The sequence below is a fragment of the Castor canadensis genome, chromosome 13 (genome assembly GCF_047511655.1).
Source record: "Castor canadensis chromosome 13, mCasCan1.hap1v2, whole genome shotgun sequence".
NCBI lineage: Eukaryota > Metazoa > Chordata > Mammalia > Rodentia > Castoridae > Castor > Castor canadensis.
The window spans coordinates 21,559,231-21,581,061 of record NC_133398.1 but is presented as its reverse complement, the minus strand read 5'-3'; the positions used below and the strand labels follow the sequence as shown (position 1 = coordinate 21,581,061).

Here is a 21,831-nt window from a genome sequence, read left to right as displayed (position 1 = left end):
ATTCTTTTTTGCTCTCTTACTTTTTGACCAAACATCTACAGACTCGAGGAAGACACATCCAGGTTAGAAATACCAAAAAAATCAATCTAAATTCCAAAATACAGTCGGGCCTTTTACCTTGATGACTTTTCTTGATCCTAATTTTAGGCGAAGCAGCTTATCTTTGTTAGCAGTGGAGTCAAAAACCTATAATTTAATCAAAGTAAATGAGGTCAGTCAATTTAAAAAACAACAATTATTGTGACATTCAACTAACCATATCAGTACTTCTTGAAGAGGGAATGTCAAATATAATGGAAACATAGTTCTTAAAGTACCTGAAAAGATGAGACCACATCATGGCAAAAGGATGTTAGCACAGTGAATACCTTTGGGACAATAATTTCCCAGATTAGAAAAAAAAATACATTTCTAACACCATGAAGTCAAGCAGAATTCCTGAAAGATTTTCATTTTCCAATACCAATTCATGGTAACCATGTCTTCCTTGTGATCAGCCCTCATGCTACTTAAATTACAAAACAACTTACAGGTACATTCTCTTACCTGACCAAGCACATGATTCTGAAATAGCCAGCCAGTGTAGGCCACTTCCAAAGAATCTCCAACTTCTACAGCAGGACCCTCTACCACAGTGAGGTCCTGAGAGAGAACCACATCCAAAGAAGAGGTGCTGTTGCACTTGGCAATGCACACCTGCAGGACAAAAAAAGAAATCAGAGCAGCATAAATTTGGTTTAAGCTCAGTAAGTATTCATTCCATTGTTGGTAATGTTCTTCCCAAATTACTACATTCACTGACAAACAGATTACAAATTTAGAAGTAAACCACTCCAGAGTCAGTAATCCTGCCAGAAATCAAGGTGCCTAAGAATTCATCTTTGAAGTCAGAATGTCTGAGTACAAGTCTGGTTCAGGTAGTGCCAGTTCTTAACTCTGACGTTTGTCAAATAATCTCCATGTACCCATGAATCCCCATTGGTAAAATGAAGAGAAAAGCTTTGCATATCTTAGAGGATTCTTATGAAAATTAAATGAGCTGATACAAGTAGAGTTACTTGGCAATGCACATGGGAAATACTCAGTAAACATTCATTAATATACTGATTTGCTGTTCAGTGTTTAGGACCTTATAAAAGAAAGCGGAGTTTCTAAAAAATTTTGAAAGGTACTTCCAAAGAAAGTAACAAGTTATATTCCCAGAACTCATGTCACAGCCACCTACATACTTGGCCATATTATCTTAGCACAAATCTTAAATAAAGGAGTTAGATACATCTTTGTGTAAAATTATTCTATAGTCAATATTTTAGCATACTATACAATATAAACTTATTATCATTTTCTTTTATAAGTTTCCATTATTGAAATTAAATAAATGCTAATGAAAACAACAGGATATTTTTACCAAGTGAATGACAAAAAAGGGAAAAGGATTATTGTAAACACTAGCAAAGATATACTGAGAGAGTACATAGGAGTGTGACACAGTACAATCTCTGAAAAGTAGTATATTGCAGTATTTTCAGAATTTAATCCTTTGACCTCCTCATTTACTTCTGTAAAAAAGCCTAATATCCAGGGGGAAAAGGAAACAGACTTATATTTTAGAAATGTTCACTATACGGTATCATTTATTACAGTGACTGAAAATCTAAATGCCTAAAAGTAAGGGAATGGCTATATAAATAAATTAAGGCACATCTGTTACAGACCGAATGTCTGTATCCTCACTTCATAATGTCCCCAGAATTTATGTTTTCTAAAGGAAGACCCCACACAAAGCTCTGGCTTTGCACAAGAAAGAATAAGGAAGTATCACCTACCTATTCACCACAGCAGCCTTTACCACTACCTCCCACACAATTCATAAGTTGAAATCCTAATGCCTACTGGGATGTATCAGTAAGCTTACCTTTAACCATTTTAGACTTGGATGAATTTGGAGGAGTGTTTATGCTTGTCACTAACAAAGGATAGCAGTCAGGGGTTTGCCATATATTTCCTAAAATTAAAAGAGACCCCAAACAAATGCTCTGGATTTGTACAGGAAAGAGAAAGATAGTGTCACCTGCTTATTGAACTCCACAGCAGCTTTTTCTGACTCAAACATGATGGACCAGTTTTGTCTGTGGTCATCATAAAAGGTGCTATAGTTATTGGGTCGAACCTGGGGAAAAGAGAAATGTTGGGATAATCCAACCACAAACTTGGTAGTGGGTAAATCTGCCTAAAATCATAGAGAAGGATTTGACTCAGATGGACCCAGGGAGAGGAGGTATCAAGGACCTTTCTTCTTCCCTCCTACCCTTCACCCACCACCCCTTTGTTTACTTCCCCAGAAAGTAAACAAGAGACCTTTCTGAAAGGCTTTGTTCACTGATCAGTGGATGTAATTTCTACCAGGAAAGCTCAGACTCATCTCTCTTCTAAACCTATCCCAAAGGAGCTATTGATTGTAATATGGGGAAATCTTACCATTAGCTCAAAGTTCAGATGAATCCTAGCAACAGTAACTGTCTGTTGCTGGCTGATATAGAGAAGAATCCTGTACTGTATTCAAGAAAAATGGGCACAAAAAGAAAACAGAAGTTTAGAGACAATACAAAATCAGTAGTAAGGCATAGGGCTGTGCTTCATACAGTTACAAATCTCAAAACTCTGTTCACCTCTTAAAAGTTTAGATTTTATATTGTATCTTTATATTTTTTATCTTTTCTCATTTTGGCCTTTACTCTTTATCTGTTATTAGTAATGTCTTTATTTTGTTGGTGACTAGTTGCTTCAAAGAAAATACAAACTTTTCCAAATTGAGTAGACTGCGTAGAGTAAATTGCATAAATCTTAAATATACAACTCAGTGAATTTGTATACATAAACTTGCCCATGTGGCCACCAAACAGATTGAAAAAAAAAAAAAAACCAAAGCATTCCCAACAGCCTAGAGAGCTCCCCCATGCCTGTCCCATCAATAACACCTACTAAGGCAATCACTCTCTGACTTCTATCACTGATTCATTTTGCTATGCTCAAATTTACATAAGTGGGATTAGAGAGTATACCCTCTTTTATTTTGCTTCTTTAATTTACAAAGTATATGAGATTAAGCCTTGTTACTTCATGTGCCAGTACTTTGTTCTCTTTTACTGTCACGTAAATGGCAAATTTTATTTTATATATATATATGTATGTATGTATGTATATGTTCTGATTTTGCACCAGAAACAATTTTCCTTTTCATGTTAGACAGAGTGATGGGCTGACCAGTTCAGTCCAATTACAGATTATATTGGTCAGGAGAAGACTATAGATTTATTAAGTCAGTCTATCTCTGAGTGGCCCTGATTCTCATGATTTTCACAGGCTTTTGACTGAGAGCCTAGAAGGTCTCTAACTCCTCAATTCTGAATCTGAATCAGTTTTTTAGCCTCTTCCCTATGAAGCTCAAAACCTAGCAAATATATTTTAGGTCTATATTTCAGGTCCTCACCCTATGGCAGGAGTTGCTCTCCTATGCACCACAGGACTGCAGAAATTTCCCTCTGCATTTCTGACACAGCCCCTGGACTTCCACACCATCCCAGAATTCAGCAAATGTCCCATGGGAAGAACCAATCTTGTGTTGAAGATTCTCTAGCTTTGCCAATTTCTCTTTTCTCCAGCAGTCTTTCTACTTGTGTCAGACTCACTGCCTATTCTACACTCAAAATCAGTAAGACGTTTTAGAAAGTCATCTCATTGGCTCTTCTAATTGCAACTCTAATTCATCTAGTCTTCATCACCTCTACAATTCTCCAGTGAATTTCTTTTCAATGAATTTTTAAATATATATTTTTACAATTTATCTGCTTCTTTATAATTTCTCCCCTCACCTACTACATCCTGTCTCTTGGTGAAGTCTTCAAACTAGATTTCTAAAATCCAATGGCAATCCCTAGTGAATTAATAGATCTAGGTAATAATCATCCATCCCTGCTAATATAACAAAACCAAAGACAACCACACAGTATTGGCTTCCTGATAGGAGAACAAAAGATATAAGGAACATAGCAACCAACTACAACATACGGCCTTACTAGATCTTGAGTCAAACAGATTGTATGTAAAAAAAATAGAGAGAAAAGGAAATTTGAACACTGATTGGTAGTCTCTAAGATTATGATGATTGTTTGGTTGGCGTTTTTTTTAGATATGATAGTTTTACTTTTAAATATTCCATCTTTTAGCACTACATACTAAAGACTTTACAGTTAAAATTGTATGTTGGACAAAAACTGCTGGAAAAACTGGTTAGCAGTCTGCAAAAAACTGAAACTAGATCCATGTATATCACCCTATACCAAGATTAACTCAAAATGGATCAAGGATCTTAATATCAGACCACAAACTCTAAAGTTGATACAGGAAAGAGTAGGAAATACTCTGGAGTTAGTAGGTATAGGTAAGAACTTTCTCAATGAAACCCCAGCAGCACAGCAACTAAGAGATAGCATAGATAAATGGGACCTCATTAAGCTAAAAAGCTTCTGTTCATGAAAAGAAATGGTCTCTAAACTGAAGAGACCACCCACAGAGTGGGAGAAAATATTTGCCAGCTATACATCAGACAAAGGACTGATAACCAGAATACATAGGGAACTTAAAAAACTAAATTCTCCCAAAACTAATGAACCAATAAAGAAATGGGCAAGTGAACTAAACAGAACTTTCTCAAAAGAAGAAATTCAAATGGCCAAAAAACACATGAAAAAATGCTCACCATCTCTAGCAATAAAGGAAATGCAAATTAAAACCACGCTAAGATTCCACCCCACCCCTGTTAGAATAGCCATCATTAGCAACACCACCAACAACAGGTGTTGGCAAGGATGCGGGAAAAAGGAACCCTCTTACACTGTTGGTGGGAATGTAAACTAGTACAACCACTCTGGAAAAAAATTTGGAGGCTACTTAAAAAGCTAGACATCGAGCTACCATATGATCCAGCAATACCACTCTTGGGGATATACCCAAAAGACTGTGACACAGGTTACTCCAGAGGCACCTGCACACCCATGTTTATTGCGGCACTATTCACAGTAGCCAAGTTATGGAAACAGCCAAGATGCCCCCACCACTGATGAATGGATTAAGAAAATGTGGTATCTATACACAATGGAATTTTATGCAGCCACGAAGAAGAACGAAATGTTATCATTCGCTGGTAAATGGATGGAATTGGAGAACATCATTCTGAGTGAGTTAGCCTGGCCCAAAAGACCAAAAATCGTATGTTCTCCCTCATATGCGGACATTAGATCAAGGGCAAACACAAAAATGGGATTGGACTTTGAGCACATGATAAAAGCGAGAGCACACAAGGGAGGGGTGAGGATAGGTAAGACACCAAAAAATTAGCTAGCATTTGTTGCCCTTAACGCAGAGAAACTAAAGCAGATACCTTAAAAGCAACTGAGGCCAAAAGGAAAAGGGGAACAGGAACTAGAGAAAAGGTGAGATCAAAAAGAATTAACCTAGAAGGTAACACACACGCACAGGAAATCAATGTGAGTCAATGCCCTGTATAGCTATCCTTATCTCAACCAGCAAAAACCCTTGTTCCTTCCTATTATTGCTTATACTCTCTCTACAACAAAATTAGAAATAAGGGCAAAATAGTTTCTGCTGGGTATTGAGGAGGTGGGGGGGAGAGGGAGGGGGCAGAGTGGGTGGTAAGGGAGGGGGTGGGGGCAGGGGGGAGAAATGACCCAAGCCTTGTATGCACATATGAATAATAAAAGAAAAAAAAATAAAATTGTATGTTGGAGATTTGTTCAAAATAATCTGAATGGGAAAAGAAGGAGAGGGTGAGGTTATACATAGGGCTGAGAGTGTGACTTAAAAGTAGAGTACCAACCTAGAAAGTGCAAGGCCCTGATTCAAATCATAGTATCACTCAAAAAAAAAACAAAACCCTATGGGGCTGGGGACATGGCTCAGTGGTAGAGTGCTTGTCTGAAATGCATAAGGCCCTGGGTTGGATACCCAGCACATCAAGATAAATGTTTCAATTTTACCATAGTCTACTTTGTGTTTGTTTTTAACACAATGAGTGTTACCCATTTTGTTAGTTACCTTAGACAAATAATCTTATCTGTGTACCTGAGAGTTTCTGAGGAACATGGACTCCATATTCTCTGGACTTCTGAAATTCTAGAATTTCTTATGCTTACCTCAACAATGTTCAAAATAGTCTGGAGTATTTAAAGCTCAAGGAAATCAGTATCAGAGCTGTTAGCCACATCTACTTTTAGACCCTAACTAATATTATACTGTGATCAATGCCCAAAGGATAAACATTGGTCATTAACACAAGCATTAGGGCATAATGCTCTAAGTAGTAACCATAAATGTTCGTTAACTAGCAAACAAAAGGATGTTCTCAATAGTTTACTCTAAAGCTCTCCAAATTCTTAAGTCATCACAAGGAGATGTCTAAAGTAAGCATTTGGAGTGGTTGGATTTGTTTTATGCACAGCAGGAAGCAAACTTTGGTTATTTACTATATCCTAACATTACACTTTTGCATTCAACAGTAACAGTCATTTTAATCCCCTGACACATGAGACAGTGAGGAAGCCCAGACAAATAACCAGTTCACTCATAATATTTGCGATATGTAAATATGCATGAGATGGGGGTACTCTCACCTCTCTGGCAGTGTGGTTCCCCAGGACTGCAGCACCAAACTTGCCCTGCTTTACATACTGACCATTTGTGCTATTGAAGCAAGAAAAACAAAGGTATTAATACTCCCCTAAATGCAGAACCAGCTTCCTTTTCTGGCATATAGAAATGGGGGATGTACTCATTTCGCCTCTAGGAAAGGGCAAAAGTGAGCAGTCTATAATTTAAAGTTCTTAAGGGTTGGAGGTGTGGCTCAAGCAGTAGAGCACTTGCTTTGCAAGCATGAAGCCCGGAGTTCAAACTCCACTCCCACCAAAAATAAATAAATGAATAAAGCTCTTACACAACTTTTTTACTCTTTGAATACCAGTTATTCATGATATCTCAGTGGAGTAGCTTTTTTTGAGAGCCTAAAAAGGCAGTTGTTGAAGGCACAATCACTTAAAGAGAATAGCCAAGAAAGCTTTACGTGGTGAAATCTCCAACTGCCATGTTAAAAGTGTTACAGATGCTTGCTCTGCAGAAAGGCTGAGTAACCAGTTTGCAATGGACAGAGAAAAGAGAAGCTGAACTGTAATCCTCTTCCCTCCTCTCCTTCAAACTTTCAAGAGCTTTCCTTCTCAAATACTTACTAGCGATACGCATGGACTGCTGTTGCAACCAGTACTGTGGAAGTGCCTGTGCTGGCTGGCGCTGCCTTTGGTGTTGTCTGATTTCCTGAATACAAAGAAAACAAGGGTGTCATGCACTTCTTGCTAGAAACTGATTTTTAACCTTTAACCCTGCTTCAAAGTCTTCTTTACACTGTACTGTTAGTGTTATAATGCCTTCACCACCATTATCCTCCTTTGGTCCACAAGATAGTCTTATGATCCAGTCTGGTAGTAAGGAAGGAAGCAGCTGCCAGGCAAGTGCCTTCCACAAGGAGAGCAGCAAGTCAAGGACAAGAGCATATGACCAACTCCCAAACCATCCACCACAAACAAAAGTCTTTGGGCTGGACAAGAAGCACTGTCCAGGAAGCATAGGCACATTCCATCTACTTTCTTTTCCCCTTCCAATATTTTGGCAGCTATGATATATAAAAATAAAGTTACTTCTCTTTCTCTTACTCTGGCACAGGAAATTTAGGATGATATTTAAATCATACCCATTACTTACCTTCACAAAGTACTACAGAATAACACTAGTATTTTAAAATAGCAAACTAAGGGTAAACAGCCTTTTTTTTTGATGGTACTGGGGTTTGAACTCAGGGCCTCACACTTGCTAGGAAGGCGCTCTACCATTTGAGCCACTCCACCAGCCCAGGTAAATAGTCTTTTTAAATATTTGTCTGACCCAGCATAACAACAAAAATAACTGCTTATTTATTTTTGATACAGGGTCTCACTATGTAGCCCAGGATGGCCTTGAACTCTGAATTCTCCTGCCTCAGCTTCCCCAGTGCTGAAATTATAGGTATACATCACCACACTCAATGGCAAAGTGCATATTTATGCTTACTAGGTAAATGTATTTATGGGAGACTAGTGAGATAACATAAAAATAAGAACTTATTTTCAAAAGCCCTCTTGTTTCTTTTTTCTTTTTGTACTGATACTTTTCTGATTTCAGAATACAAATACACTGTGGAAAACTTAGAAAATACAGAAAAACCTAAAGAAAATAAAAATGACCAATAACCCCACCTCCCAAATAAGCAATGTTAATAATTTGACATGTTAACTCCTAGCCCTTTCTCTATACACATAAACTCTGCAGCTTTATTTTGTTTTTAAACAAAACTAATGATACAACTTGCTATCTTTTTTTCTCACTGACTATAAGCATTTTTCTATACTCTTCAAAACAAAATAATCCTAAAGAATGCTTTCTAGTGGCTACACAAAATACTACAACTACCTCTACCAGAAATACCCAATTTCCTATTTTTTGACATGTCTTTGGGTTGTTGCCCAAATATACACAATGCTATGGGAACATCCTTAAACACACTTTGTGTGTGTGTGTGTGGTACGGGAGTTTGAACTCAGTGCTTTGTGCTTGCTAGATAGGTGCTCTATTACTTCAGCCATACCTCTAGCTCAACAACACTTTGTATGTACCTCAGACTATTTTCTTATAATAAATTCCTGAAAATGAAATTGTGAAATGAAGGAGTATACAAATTTTCAGGTTTGGTTCCATCCTGCCAAAACGTCCTTTGAAAATGCCATACCAGGGCTGGTGGAGTGGCTCATGCAGTAACAGAGCCTGCCTAGCAAGCGTGAGGTCCTAAGTTCAATCCCCAGTACTGCGAAAAAAAAAAAAAAAAAGTACTCTGTTCTGTTTGAAAATGTCATACCAGTTACACTCTCATTAGGAATATAACTGTTGCAGTTTGCATCTTTGCCAACAGAGGGAATTATCTTTCTAAATCTTTGCCAATGTGAAGGGGCACTGTTATTCTCACTTGTATGCATTGATTGTAGGGATGCAGAAATTTAAATTTTTCTATACAGTGTTAAAAATGAATCGTCCAAGGGCTGAGGATGTAAATCAGTGGTAGAGCACTTGCCTAGTATGCATGAGTCCTGGGTGCAATACCCAGCACCAGGTGGAAAAAAAGAGAAAAAAAAGTTATAAAACTAAACTGTCATTTCTGTTATTTGCTTATTTTCCTAGTGTCATGTTCCATGTTTTCCTTATTGTAAAGACCTTCAATGCAGTTTACTTCAATTAGCACTTTCCAATTGTATGCAATACTGTTATAAGCCTTTTCTCCTGATAAGCTGTCTATGACAGGAAAAACAGTAACTAAGGCCACAGTTGGATAAAAATGGAACCCTGAGAAAAGTTACTGTCTCCCACAGCTAGCCCACCGTCTCCTTCAGGCTACTTCAGCTTCTCCCAGTACACTGAGGCAGAATCAGCCTAACTGGTCCTCTCAAGAGGGAAGGCTATTTGGACTTGCAGAGGGGGTCAGGGGTCAGAGTCCACCATCATGTGATAGTCCCACTGGCTCAGCATTGCTCCCTCTCTCAAATCAACCTTACACAGATTCTTGGACTTCTTACTCAGAAGGAAATCTTTTAATAGGCAGTTTTGAAGCATTTTTTTCTGAATGGAGTTTTCTTGAATTATAGTTTCCTTCTTCCGGGGATACATATATATGTACATATGTGTACATATTCCATAATTAGATCTTCTTTGCTACCTTCAATATTTGTCATTTTCTATTTATTTATTTATTTTTGCAGTACTGGGGTTTGAACTCAGGGCCTCACACTTGCTAGGCAGGCTCTCTACCACCTTGAGTCACTTGGCCAGCCCTATTTTTTTTGTTAGGAATTTTCAAGATAGGGTCTTGCAAACTATTTACTTGGGCAGGCTTCGAACCACAATTCTTTTTTTTTTATTGTTTTATTATTCATATGTGCATACAAGGCTTGGGTCATTTCTCCCCCCTGCCCCCACCCCCTCCCTTACCACCCACTCCGCCCCCTCTCTCCCCCCCCCAATAGCCAGCAGAAACTATTTTGCCCTTATCTCTAATTTTGTTGAAGAGAGAGTATAAGCAATAATAGGAAAGAACAAGGGTTTTGGCTGGTTGAGATAAGGATAGCTATACAGGGAGTTGACTCACATTAATTTCCTGTGCCTGTGTTCAAACCACAATTCTAATCTGCCTCCTGAGTAGCTAGGATTACAGGTGTGAGCCACCAGTACCTAGTTATTTTATTTTATTTTATTTTTTGTTGGGACTAGGGCTTGTACTCACAGGTACTCTACCTTTTTCTTCTAATTCATATTGCTGTGGTTACTTTTGGAGGTAGGGGGGGTGTCTCATAAACTATTTGCCTGGGATGGCCTGGACCTTCCTGATGTCAGTCTCCCAAGCAGCTAGGATTACAGGCATAAATCACTGGCACCCATCTTATCACTTTCTTTTGAATCCTGTTTATCTCTTATTTTTTTTTTATTTTAAAAATGTCTACCATTTAACTTTCTATATTTCTTAAGGCAAAAATCTGTAAAGTTTATTCATTCCTGTGTACCTTCCAGTTTCTTCTTCACTTGTAAAATAATTTTTCTTACCTAAAAAAAAAAAAAAAGACATCCCAGCTGCAAAGGAGGCTAAAATCAGGAGGATCACAATTCTAGGCCAGCCTGGGCAAAAAACATTCATGAGACCCCCATTTCAACAGAAAAGGCTAGGCATGCTGGTGGCTGCCTGTCATCTTAGCTATAGCGAAAAATAGGAGGATCCCAGACCAGGCTGGCCTGAGCAAAAAGAAAGACCCTATCTCAACAATATTCAGGGGGCATGGACTGCTTTCCTCAGCCCTTTCCACATGGGAGTCTCAGCTCTTTCTCCTGCTTTCCTTTCGTTTCCTAACAAAACTCTGTCACTTTACACCTTAAAAAGAAAACATTCAGAGTAAAAAAGAACTAGATGTTGAGCACTTGCCTAGCAAGCATGAAGCCCTGAATTCAAACCCCAGTATTCCAAAAGAAAAAGAAAAAGAAAAGAAGTTAGGTGGTTATAGTTTTCATCTATTCAGTAAGAGACACTCTAATACAGCAGAGCTCTCAATATCAAAAAGGATGTTATTCTGTTTATTCCTCTCTCTCTGTTCTTATAATACCCTTTTTATAGGGTGTACTGCCATTGTTACATAAAATTTGTTACTCTGAACTTTTAGAAGGAGGCATGATTCAGGATAGCTTTTCTAACTTCACAGAGCTCTCCTATTTTTTCTTTTTTCATTTAGAGGTACAAAATATGGTGGCTTTCTCCTTAGATTTCCTGTTTCCATCCCTACTTCTATCTGCACCTTCTCTTCCTTTACCTTTAATGTCCCTATCCTCAATTTTAATCCCACTGCCAGCAAGTTCTCAGTGTGAGGATCTGTTCTGGAAGGTTGCCCTCCTATGTGGGTAATTTTCAAAAGTTCATAGGAACAAGACTGTTCTACTTGTTTTAGTCCCCATCACCAATGCCCTGCATTCATCCACAACCAGAGCAGGAAAACTCTTTCCAATATCAGCCTGCCCACTATTCTTTCCATGAATACACGTTGACTATTTTAGAATCAGACCCCCACTGCTTCCCTGTTTTGTCCCATATAAATGTTGACCCCATGCAAGCCTTGTGACTATTAATGATTTATACCTGCTTATATTTGGGGGTTTGCAAGGATACTTTTCAATTTTTTTAAAAATATCTAGCTGCTCTGTTTTTATATTAAGATTTCAAGCGATTCAAGAATAGTAGCTACCTTCCCCACAAAAATTTCTTAAATAAATTTTACTTGAGCAGAAAGGGTCTCCAGTATTGCTATTTGGTTTTTTATGTGTAAATGGCAACAGAACACTATATAGCTAATCTTTTTTTAAGTTGAAATGCCTCTATAGCTCCTCCTTAAAAGTGTAACTAACTGTTTTCCAAATGGATAGGGACTGTGATTGTTTCTTTTTCTCCACACCCACTAACTCAACCACTTTGAGTCAGAAACACACCGCTGATGAAGAATGTGCCAGGCGAAATGTAAACGCATAGACCACTAGGAATATGGCCAAGTTGTAGATTAGGGAACAAGACAAGCAATTCACAGCAATGTTGCCAAAGTTACAGGTAAGATTTAAAACAGGGGTAGAAAATATTTTCTGTAAGAGGACAAAAAGTAAATATTTCAGGTCTTATGGGCTGTGGTATAATACAAAATGTGTTTTCTCTTTGTCCCCAGTTCTTGACATATAGCTCCTATATCCCTTGTAATTTCCTCAGTGATACAGGTAATAGGAGCATCTTTTGTTGTATTTTCAGTTCTTTTGCAAAGTTCCAAACCCTCAGAATTTCCTGAGTACTACCGTGTCTTTTGTTTCAAGCCCTTCTAATCACACCTGGGTTTATGATATTAAAGAAAAATTACGGAAGGTCATTGCTTTGGACTGAGCCCAACAGACCAAACCAAAATAGAGTTAGTCATGCTATAGTTACACAGCACCAAGGCAAAATTAAGTTTCTGACCTTCCCAGAAATCAAAAGAAAGGGAAAAATAAGAGCCAAATCCTCAGCCTAGAACATGCCTGCTATGTGTCTGGTTTTATGTTGTGCCTACCACAGGCCAGTTTTTGCAGCATAAAGAAGTCCCCTCTTTTACAAGGAAAGGAACTTTGAAGTACCAATTTGTTCTTTCTGCTTTCTTCAGTCCTTTTCTGCCTATAAACGGAATCAGAAGATTCCGTTTTATAGAAAGAAGTATTGCCTAATTCTAGAATCACAAATAAAAGCCAGTTAAGTAAGGTCTTAAAAGTAAATTTGTTATAATTTTGTCTTTTGATAATAATATTGAGGTGATTTAGGACCCTAGATAGCTTCAAGATGGAGCCAGTCCAGAAAGACAAAGGTGCAACTTTCAGCTCTACTCACCAACCTCCAGGAAAGGAGGACTGAAAGCTAATTCTATAAGAACTCGTGGCAAGCAAGAGTTAAAGAATTTTTAAGTTCCAAAATCTATGAAAATGCTGGGAGTGTACCACACCACCATATCTTGCACTATTCATCTTATCTAGCTATTCATCTGCATCTTTTTTTTTTTTGTGGTACTTGTATTTGAATTCAGGGTTTTGCACTTGATAGGCAGGTGTTCTGCCACTTGAGCTGCACCTCCAGCCCCATCATCTGTATCTTTATAATATTTCTTATAATAAATCAGCAAACATAAGAAAATGTTTCCCTGATTCTGTGAGCAATTCAGACCAATTACTTGAACCCAAAGAAGTGTGTCATGGGAACCCAGGATTGTTGATAATCACTCAGAAGTACAGGTGGTCCAGACTTGTGATTGGTTCTAAAGTAGGGACAGATTTATGAAACTAAGCCCTCAGTCTGTGGCATCTGACACTATCTCCTGGTAGATAGCTTCAGAACTGAACTGAAATATTGAGTATGCAGTTGGTTGTTTAATGGAGAATTGTTCAGTATGTAGGAGAAAACTCCCACATAACCAGGATCACAGAATTATGCTGTGAGTGAGTAGAGAGTACAGAGTAAAGGGAAAGAAGTGGTTTGTTTTCCCTCTTACATAGACTATTTATAGGCTATGTTGCAACTACTCAATTCTAAACATCCTGACAAATATCCTCAGTGCCAGCATGGTGCCTATCCGGAAAAAGGCACTTCAATACTTCATTCTTCATTTGATAAGTTTTTAATTTAATGTCCCTCACCACCTGCTCTGCTCAGGGCTATTACTGTCAATCCCTTATTCCCCTTCAGGTTCTTACACAATGATACCAAAGTATAGAGGAAAGAATAAAAGCTGTAGAATCAGTCAGATCAGGGTTCAAATTTCAACTCTGTCACTTATGATTATTTTTTGGTTTTTTGGTACTGGGAATTGAACCCTGGGCCTTGCATATACCAGGCAAGTGCTCTACCACTTGAGCCACGCCCCCAGCCCTATGTCACTTATTAATGTTGAGCTGGATCAAATCCCTAAACCTCTCTGAGCCTCTAAAACATGGCTGAATAAAGGAAGACAACCTTTGTTAAGCACCTGAGACCAGACACTTGCAGGCATTTTGAATATATTAGTCCCCCATTCTCTGCTTTCATCTAGCAAGTGTTCCTTTAATAAATGTTTCCTATGTGTATCATGATGAAAGATAAAGGACTTACTCATGCTTGTCACTGTTCAATAAGGAAAAACTCAATCAGCATACAGATAACCCATTTAGGTGAGAGGACTGAAGAGTCGTTCTTCCTTCTTGAAAATGGACAGTGCTTCCTTGGAGAGCCTCAGGAAGTTTTAGAAAGTGGGGTCCACAGGCAGAAGAGCTTGACTGCAGCTTTTCTCATCAGTTCCCACCAAAGGGCACTCTCTCTAGCTGCTGGAGCTCAGGGTCCCAGAATTCAGACAGGCATCTACCACTGGTGGTAGACTTAGTCAGGCTTGTCAAGGATGGACAACCTGGCATGTCACTTTTAGAAGACTGCTCACCATTCCAAGTAACCTGTTAAGGTAGGTTGCTTAATCTAATACCTCTCAACTTACCTGTTGAAGCTGTTCCATGGCCTTTCTTAGGCTGCTTTGGGGCTGTGTATTGGAAGAATTCGTTTCCATGGCCAGCAGTTGCCTGATCCAGTCCAAAAAGAGAGGCCAGTCTGGCACTGTTAGGATAAAACAAAAATAAAATTTGACTTATCCCAAATCCAGAATCACTATGAAAGCTGCTCACCTCCAACTGTGAACAAATACCTCCATGGCTACATACCCCACCATTCAATACTAGAAGTAGCAGGTAAGGGTCTCTGAAATCAAGACTGTATTTATAATCTGAAATCATCAGCTGACCTGGTCTCCAAGTTCATCTGATTTTATTTCTTAAATATTTCCCAAACCCATTTATTGCTCCCCCTCCTCACTGTTACTTCCCAAGCTCAAGTCACCATCACCTCTAACTTGCTTCAATCATTGCAACAACCTCCTGATTCATCTACCTGGTTTAGTCTTCTCTGCTTCTTATCACTTCTCCTTACTGTACCCATAGTGATCTCTCTCAATGATTCCTCAATATTACCAAGATAAAAATCCAGGCTGGGCACCAGTGGCTCACGCCTATAATCCTAGCTACTCACGGGGCAGAGATCAGGAAGATCGTGGTTCGAAGCCAGCCTGGGCAAATAGTTCAAGAGACCCTATCTCAAAAATAACTAACACAAAAAAAGTGCTGGTGGAGTGGCTCGAGGTGTAGGCTCTGAGTTCACGCCCCAGTACAACAATAAATAAATAAATAAATAAATAAATAAATAAATAAATAAATAAAATCCAAACTCCACAACACAGCTTTACAAGGTCCTTGAAGGTTTTAACTCTTCTCATTCCCCTGGCTTCATAGCTAGCCACTTCTCATCTTCAACTGTGTGCAACAGCTGCTTTGAGGAACTTTCCATTTCTCAGTTTCTAAGGTTTGTTTTTCGTTTTTGTATACCAGGGATCAAATCTAAAGCCTCACACATGCTAGGCAATTACTCTACCACTTAGCCGCATCCCTGCCCAAAGCAAGATCTTTTTAATTCCAGCCGTTGGACGTCCTGTTCCTCCCCTTCCAAGAAGCTACCCATAATCTAGGTTAGATGATCTTCCGAGGGGTCATGAAGCTCTCTGCACTTCATTCATTCAAGAAATATGTGTCAGACACCACGCTAAGTACTATGTATACACTGGTGAGCAAAATAGGATTCTATTTTCAAGGAGTATATAGTCTAATAAAGAGATATTAGGTAATATATAATTGCAAATTATAATATGAAATATATAATAGTGCAACTGTTCTATGGCATTGTACTCCATAAGGACTAATAAAGATTATTCAATCATTTATCATGTAACATTGTAACTGATTATTTATTACAATCATCACTTAACTACATATTGGTTCAAGGTCTGGTATATGATATGCTTAATAAGTGCTACATTTGAATGTGTCCCCCCAAAATCATGTGTTAGAATCTTAATCCCCAACCCAACAGTGTTTTGATAGGTGGGAGTTAGGTCATGAGGGCTCCACACTCATGAAGTGAGTAACACTGAATTATAAACTTGAGGCTGTGGATTTGCAAGAATAAGGCTCTTCAAAGATGTTGACACCTTGATACTGGAGGACTTCCAAGTCCCCAGATCTGTGAGAAATAAATTTCTTTTCCTCATAAGCCATCAGTCTGTTGTATTCTGTATAAACAACACAAAATAGAATAAGACAATAATGAACTCAAAGTCCTGTAAATGGGGCCAAAAATGCTTGCTTTAAGATCTAAGGAGTTGAAGTGAGACTGCAAATGTAATATTTGGAGAACAGTGCTTGTCTAAATAAGACACAGGCAAATGTTAATGGGCTCTAGAAGAAAGTAAGATTTCTCCTTTTAGTCAGGGCAACCTGGGCAGATTCTCTAAAGGAGTAAGATTCTGGGAGTTGGGCAATGCCTTTAACATAAGGAAAAATTTTAAAACCTTACAAACTAGTTAAGATATAATTGCTTATGCACAAATAATTGATAAGAAAAGAATGTCAGCCACAGATGTAGCTCAGTGGTAGAGAGCTTGCCTAGCATGTACAAGGCCCTGGGTTCAATCCCCAGCCCAACAACAACAACAAAAATCATGCAGGTCAAACATCATTATTTAATAAATTGGATATGGAGGATGGGAGGTGTCTTGCTCCTTCTTAACAGTTAACACCCCTAACTGGGGCAGAATCAACATAAGAGTGAGTAGGCTTTTCCTTATCTTTTACAGAATGTATAATGCCTTCTGATGATCAGTTCTGGAGTTACCTGTTTCCACCTCTACATTGGTAATTTATCATTACTATGCTGATCAGATTGGCCTACATATACCTCTTATAATATAAACTAAGTTTACACTTAATAGGCCCCTTAAAAATCTTTTGTAAAAAGCTGGGTAAGGTCGCTCATACATGTAATCCCAACTACTCAAGAGGCTGTGGCAAGAGGATCACTTGACCCTAGGAGTTCGAGGCCTGCCTGGACAACATAGTAAGACTCAGTCTCAAAAAAAAAGGAAACGAAAAAGCTTTGTGATTATTACTGGGCTGGTTTTATTCTATTCATTTCTTAGAGCTAGGAAATGTGCCTTATTCCTAGCCGTATGAGCTGAAGCCAGGAAGCATGCACTTAGTAGGCATTCACATATTTCTTTATTTCAAAGTCACAATGGAAGGAAAAGGGCTAAGACGGAAAAGAAAAAAAAAAAAGCATGCCTCCTGCCTCTTGATTAGAGATTACTGGTTGCTGCCTCTTGATTAGAGATTACTGGTTGTAGGTTAACCATGGACTTTAAGAAGCCCAGAAACTTACAAGGTACATTATTAGTCCCCTACACAGACATTGTAGGCACTAACACTCCCACTTCTGTTAGGCTTGAATATCCTAAATAGCACCAAGGAAGTCATGTAGTTAGGTCAAGAGACTTGAAACTTAGCAAGTACATTTGCAGTAAATTACAGTTCTAAGAGAGGAACTGAAAGCAGCTGCAGTGTTCACTATCATATGTTTTACTTCCTTAGAGAAACCAAAGGAGGAATAACTAAACCATACACTGCGGATACTTTCCCTATTCTTAATCTTAAATTTGATCCAGTTTTCCTGGTTAGTGCTGGGAACAAAAATTATTTGTATAATTTTCTTTGCTAAGTCTTTTATCATCAAATCAGCTGTGGTCTATGTCCAGGGGCACAATCACATGCCTAGAACTAAAGTGTCTCAGATCCTTGATAAGCCTGCTTAGGAAAGCTAGGAAGAAGCTTATCTTGAGCCAGGAAGCTGGAAAAGAGCACATGACTGTCATTGTCTATCCTGTAATTTTAACTCAGCAGTTGACTGCTTGATGCAGGAGATTTGGAAACCTTAACCTTCCTTTACAGACTTTTCCCAAATACACTCACAGAGTGAAGAATGTGAATGCAAAGTATACCTTGGAAATTCTCAAAAGGTCCAATCAATATACAGCCACACAAAAAAATAGATTTGTACAGAAAACATTAATTCAAAAGGCTCACTACACGGCCAACAGGGATTTTAGTGGGATGTGTGATTTTAGTGAGTGTTTTAGGTGCAGTAGGGAAGAAAGGGAACACTAGTTAAGCATAATTTAACCAGAATAACAGAGCAACTGAAAGAACTCAAAGTGGATGCAGACAATCTGAAGTAAGAGTAGGGGTGGAATACAGTGGTGAGAGTGAAAAGAAGACTTGGGATAGGGAATATATAATTAGTCTGTGAGTGTCATGGATCCTATTTAAGACCAGAAGAGAGCCAGTCATTTTATGTTTCTTCAGGTATTGAACTCTCCAATAGGCTTGGAAGCAACTCCAGGACAAGCACAGAAGCTTAATCATTTTTGCAACTTAGCATTTCACAGAATGATGGGTATATGCTGGTGGAGTCATCATTCTCCAGTACATTCTTCAGTGTGCATAAAATTTGTAAAGCACATGTTCAAACAAAGGCTCTGCAAAAATCAGAGCTTGACAGCTAACAAGTTTGGCCTCGAGGTGTCCACTGACACAACACATGGGAAAACGCTAATTATTGAAAGAGAAACAAAAAGCCTTGCCTCTCTTTGAAGACTTCTACCCCAGACTGGTACATAAAATGGTTGAGGGCAGGACATAATAACTGCAGTCTCTCACATCGATTTTAAACCTTAGGGTTTACAAAGTGCACTTTCACGGCTATTAGTCATTCAACAGGCACTCACTCCCTGAGCACTCACTTTGTACCAAGTACTACGCTGGGCGCTAGACAGAAATGGACAAAATAAGCAGTCCCTGTTCTGTCAGAGCTCATTTTTAGTAGGCTGGGTGTGCAAAGATAAAGACAAACACACCTACTCAGTGGGCATGAGGAAAAGAAAGCAGTTTATTCTGCCTGGGGTTGTAGGAGAAAAGAAAGCACCAAAAAGGTGACAGTCGAACTAGGCTTTGAAGGATGCTACTGCTGACTAGCGAGGCCCTGGTTCTCAAGTGTCACCGCCTTGCTCACGGAGAGGAGAAAGTCTCATATATTTACAGGAGCTGACTCCTGTAACAACTCCGAAGCAGGCAGTCTCATCAGCGATCGTTCCCATTTCACTGGAGAAACTGTGATTCAGAAAGCAAAAGGCGAGCCCCAGGGTTATACTGCGTGTCAGTGGTGATGCCAGGTCCAGAACCCAGCAGCACAGAATCAGCAGAGTTGCAAGCTCTGCCCACATTCCAAGCACCGAAATGTGGCAAGGTTCTGGACCCGGAAGCTGGGAGGAGGGCTGAGAAGAGATCGACCCCTCCGACCACCCGCCGGTCTCTCTCAGCCATGCCGTTCGGCCCATGCTTCTCAGTCACTCACCCGCCGCTGGGCGAGAGGAAGTCGGTGTCATCCTCCTCCCCGGCACCGAACATCGCGCTGGTTTTCGCACCGGTGCGGCGAGGAAGCCGGATGCTCTCAGAGTCTGTCACCACTGTCGTAAACTGCCGCGGCGGCGCGCTGCCTTCCGGCAGGACGAATCCCCGCACGGTTGCTCGGCAGAGAGGAGACTGGACCCTGCAGAAGGTGGAGCAAAGGCAAGGGAGCCGGCGAGCGCCACGTGACGTAAGGCCGTCCAGCCCCCCGAGCGGGTGGGGTTCTGAGGCTGTGCGCGTGGATTGGCCAGAGAGCCTAAGGGGCGAAAGGAGGCGGGGCAGGGGCGGGAATCCGTGGCCTCTGTGGCAGTCGTGGACACGTCGAGAGCCGGACAGAAGTGGAAGGGACTTCTGAGAAGTCCTGACGGGGTGACGGGTTCTGGCTCTGAGACAGAGGCACCGGTGGAGGCACTCGACCTGGGAAGGTAAGGCCTCCCCGCCCCTTCTTCCAGCGTCGGCATGTGCACTGTCCTTTCCCCTCCGGGACAAGGACCCTCCGCCGCTCTTCTCTGCTCGGCGGAAGGAGAAAGAGCCCGGGACTAGAAGGCTGGAGCCCCGAAGCTTGGCCTGGCCTCTGCAGAGACGGAGCCCGAGTGACCTTAGGCAGGTTGCTCGGTGCCTCAGTTTCCCCGTCAGTGCAACGGGCCGTGTGTTCAGTGCCTTCCTGCGCTGACTTGCCAGGCAAGATTTTAACCCTCTGAGATGATGGGATCCAATCCCGGCCCCCTCATAATCTCAGCATTTGCATATAAGGAAACCTAAGAACTCAGCGCCTGGGTGACTAGTCCGAGGTCACACAGAGTAAAGGGCAGACCGAGACTGTGTTCCCGGTCCTTTAAGTCAGGATTTAGCGAGCTGATGGATGAACGAGAGCCTACTAGCCCCATAAGCACTGCGTACTCCCGTGGAGTGGCCTGCGGGGTGGGGGGACCCCATTCTAGAGTCCACGCGGGTGACGTGCAAAAGAGCAGGGATGCCCTGGAGGTGGAAGATGGAAAGGAGGAAACTTGGAAGACAGAAACCTTGCTTGGCCTGAGTGTTGCTGAGTCTTAAGTCAACATGCATTGGTGCCGATTTCTCTGCCCCCAGTTACTACTCTGTGTTTGTCTTACCTAAGCATTTCTTTGGTTAACCTGGCACCATTCTTGGAAGAGTCTTGGGGTAACCCTGGCTTAGCCAAGCTGCGGATGGGCAGGTAGTGCCCCAGTGTAGGGTCCATTTCTACAGAACTCACTGGAGTTCTCTGACTCATCGGCTGCTCCTCTCAATCAGGTTGGTCCTGCAGGTTTCCCTTACCTGCGTGTTTTAATCTGTTAACATGATATTGAAGTGTGCGTGTTTTAATCTGTTAACATGATATTGAAGTGATTGGTGGCTTCCTCCCAGAGAACTTTGTGCCTCTTGGCACTTACCCTGTTGGGCTTTTTATTATAGTTTGTGTACTACTAAATTGTAAGCCTTCTTGCCCACAATGGGTTCTGGTTAATTTTTTATTATATTGAATGATGGAATTTATCCTTGCTCCCTTATTCCTTAATTTACTCTCAGGGCTTCCCCCAAACACATCTTGTGTGACCCAGAGAGTCCAGTGATAGCTCTTGCCTTTTATAGGTAGCTTCCAGAAAGATAAAAATGCTGTACTGGCTGTGAACTGTCTGGGTTGCTTAGCCTCTTTTGTTAATTGAAATTGATTGTACTACCGTTGGAAACCCTAGGGGAAGGAGGCAGAGGAATAGGCTAGTTAGAAATATTATCTGTAACTTTAATTTTTATAAGTATTCCACTGTTTAACTAAGGACAGGGGTGTTGGTCTACTTTCTTGTGTTTATTTTACAGATTAAGATGGTTAAAGCAATGAAAGATGACAGTGTTAAAGCAATGGTGTAACTGGAATATAAGCACTGGAACGGATCTTTTGCAGTAGCTCTGTTTAGGATGCAGAGGTGTGGTTCAAGCAGTAGAGTACCTGTTTTGCCAGTGCCTGGTTTGCAAGGGTGAAGCACTGAGTTCAAACCCCAGTCCCACCAGCAACAACAACACCAACAAATCATTAGAATGTGAATTTAGCTTACTACTTCTCACAGGAGAAAAGTGAACTAGATAAGTACCATTGTCCTTTCTGACTCCTCTCTGCAGTACTTTACAACACTGAAGCTTTTTTTTTTTAAAAAATGCCAGTGGCACACTTGACCTCTACCTTGCATTCTTTGGTGCAGG

General features: G+C 40.2%; 2 protein-coding genes across 9 annotated transcripts in view; one reads left to right on the top strand and one right to left on the bottom strand.

The window, feature by feature from the left end:
* Fkbp15 (FKBP prolyl isomerase family member 15) overlaps nucleotides 1-19,752 on the bottom strand; it is a 51,963-nt gene extending 32,211 nt beyond the window's left edge. For 3 of the 5 annotated variants that reach the window (XM_020160345.2, XM_074051234.1, XM_020160343.2), the window contains exons 1-8: nucleotides 19,562-19,751; nucleotides 14,712-14,827; nucleotides 7,299-7,383; nucleotides 6,690-6,759; nucleotides 2,479-2,553; nucleotides 2,072-2,170; nucleotides 547-696; nucleotides 118-186 (exon numbers count right to left, since the gene is read on the bottom strand). In XM_020160345.2, the coding sequence (XP_020015934.2) occupies nucleotides 118-186; nucleotides 547-696; nucleotides 2,072-2,170; nucleotides 2,479-2,553; nucleotides 6,690-6,759; nucleotides 7,299-7,383; nucleotides 14,712-14,827; nucleotides 19,562-19,614 (717 nt within the window). In that variant the 5' untranslated portion in view covers nucleotides 19,615-19,751. Of the gene's footprint in view, nucleotides 1-117; nucleotides 187-546; nucleotides 697-2,071; nucleotides 2,171-2,478; nucleotides 2,554-6,689; nucleotides 6,760-7,298; nucleotides 7,384-14,711; nucleotides 14,828-19,561 lie in introns of all 5 variants that reach the window. The other 2 variants (XM_020160344.2, XM_020160346.2) reach the window with 1 other exon arrangement.
* Nucleotides 19,753-19,880: 128 nt separating this feature from the next.
* Nucleotides 19,881-21,831, top strand: part of Slc31a1 (solute carrier family 31 member 1) — a 28,731-nt gene continuing 26,780 nt past the window's right edge. For 3 of the 4 annotated variants that reach the window (XM_020160339.2, XM_020160341.2, XM_020160340.2), the window contains exon 1: nucleotides 19,881-20,039. The gene's annotated coding sequence lies outside the window, so the exon portion shown is untranslated. The remainder of the gene's footprint in view (nucleotides 20,040-21,831) is intronic. The other variant, XM_074051235.1, reaches the window with a different exon arrangement.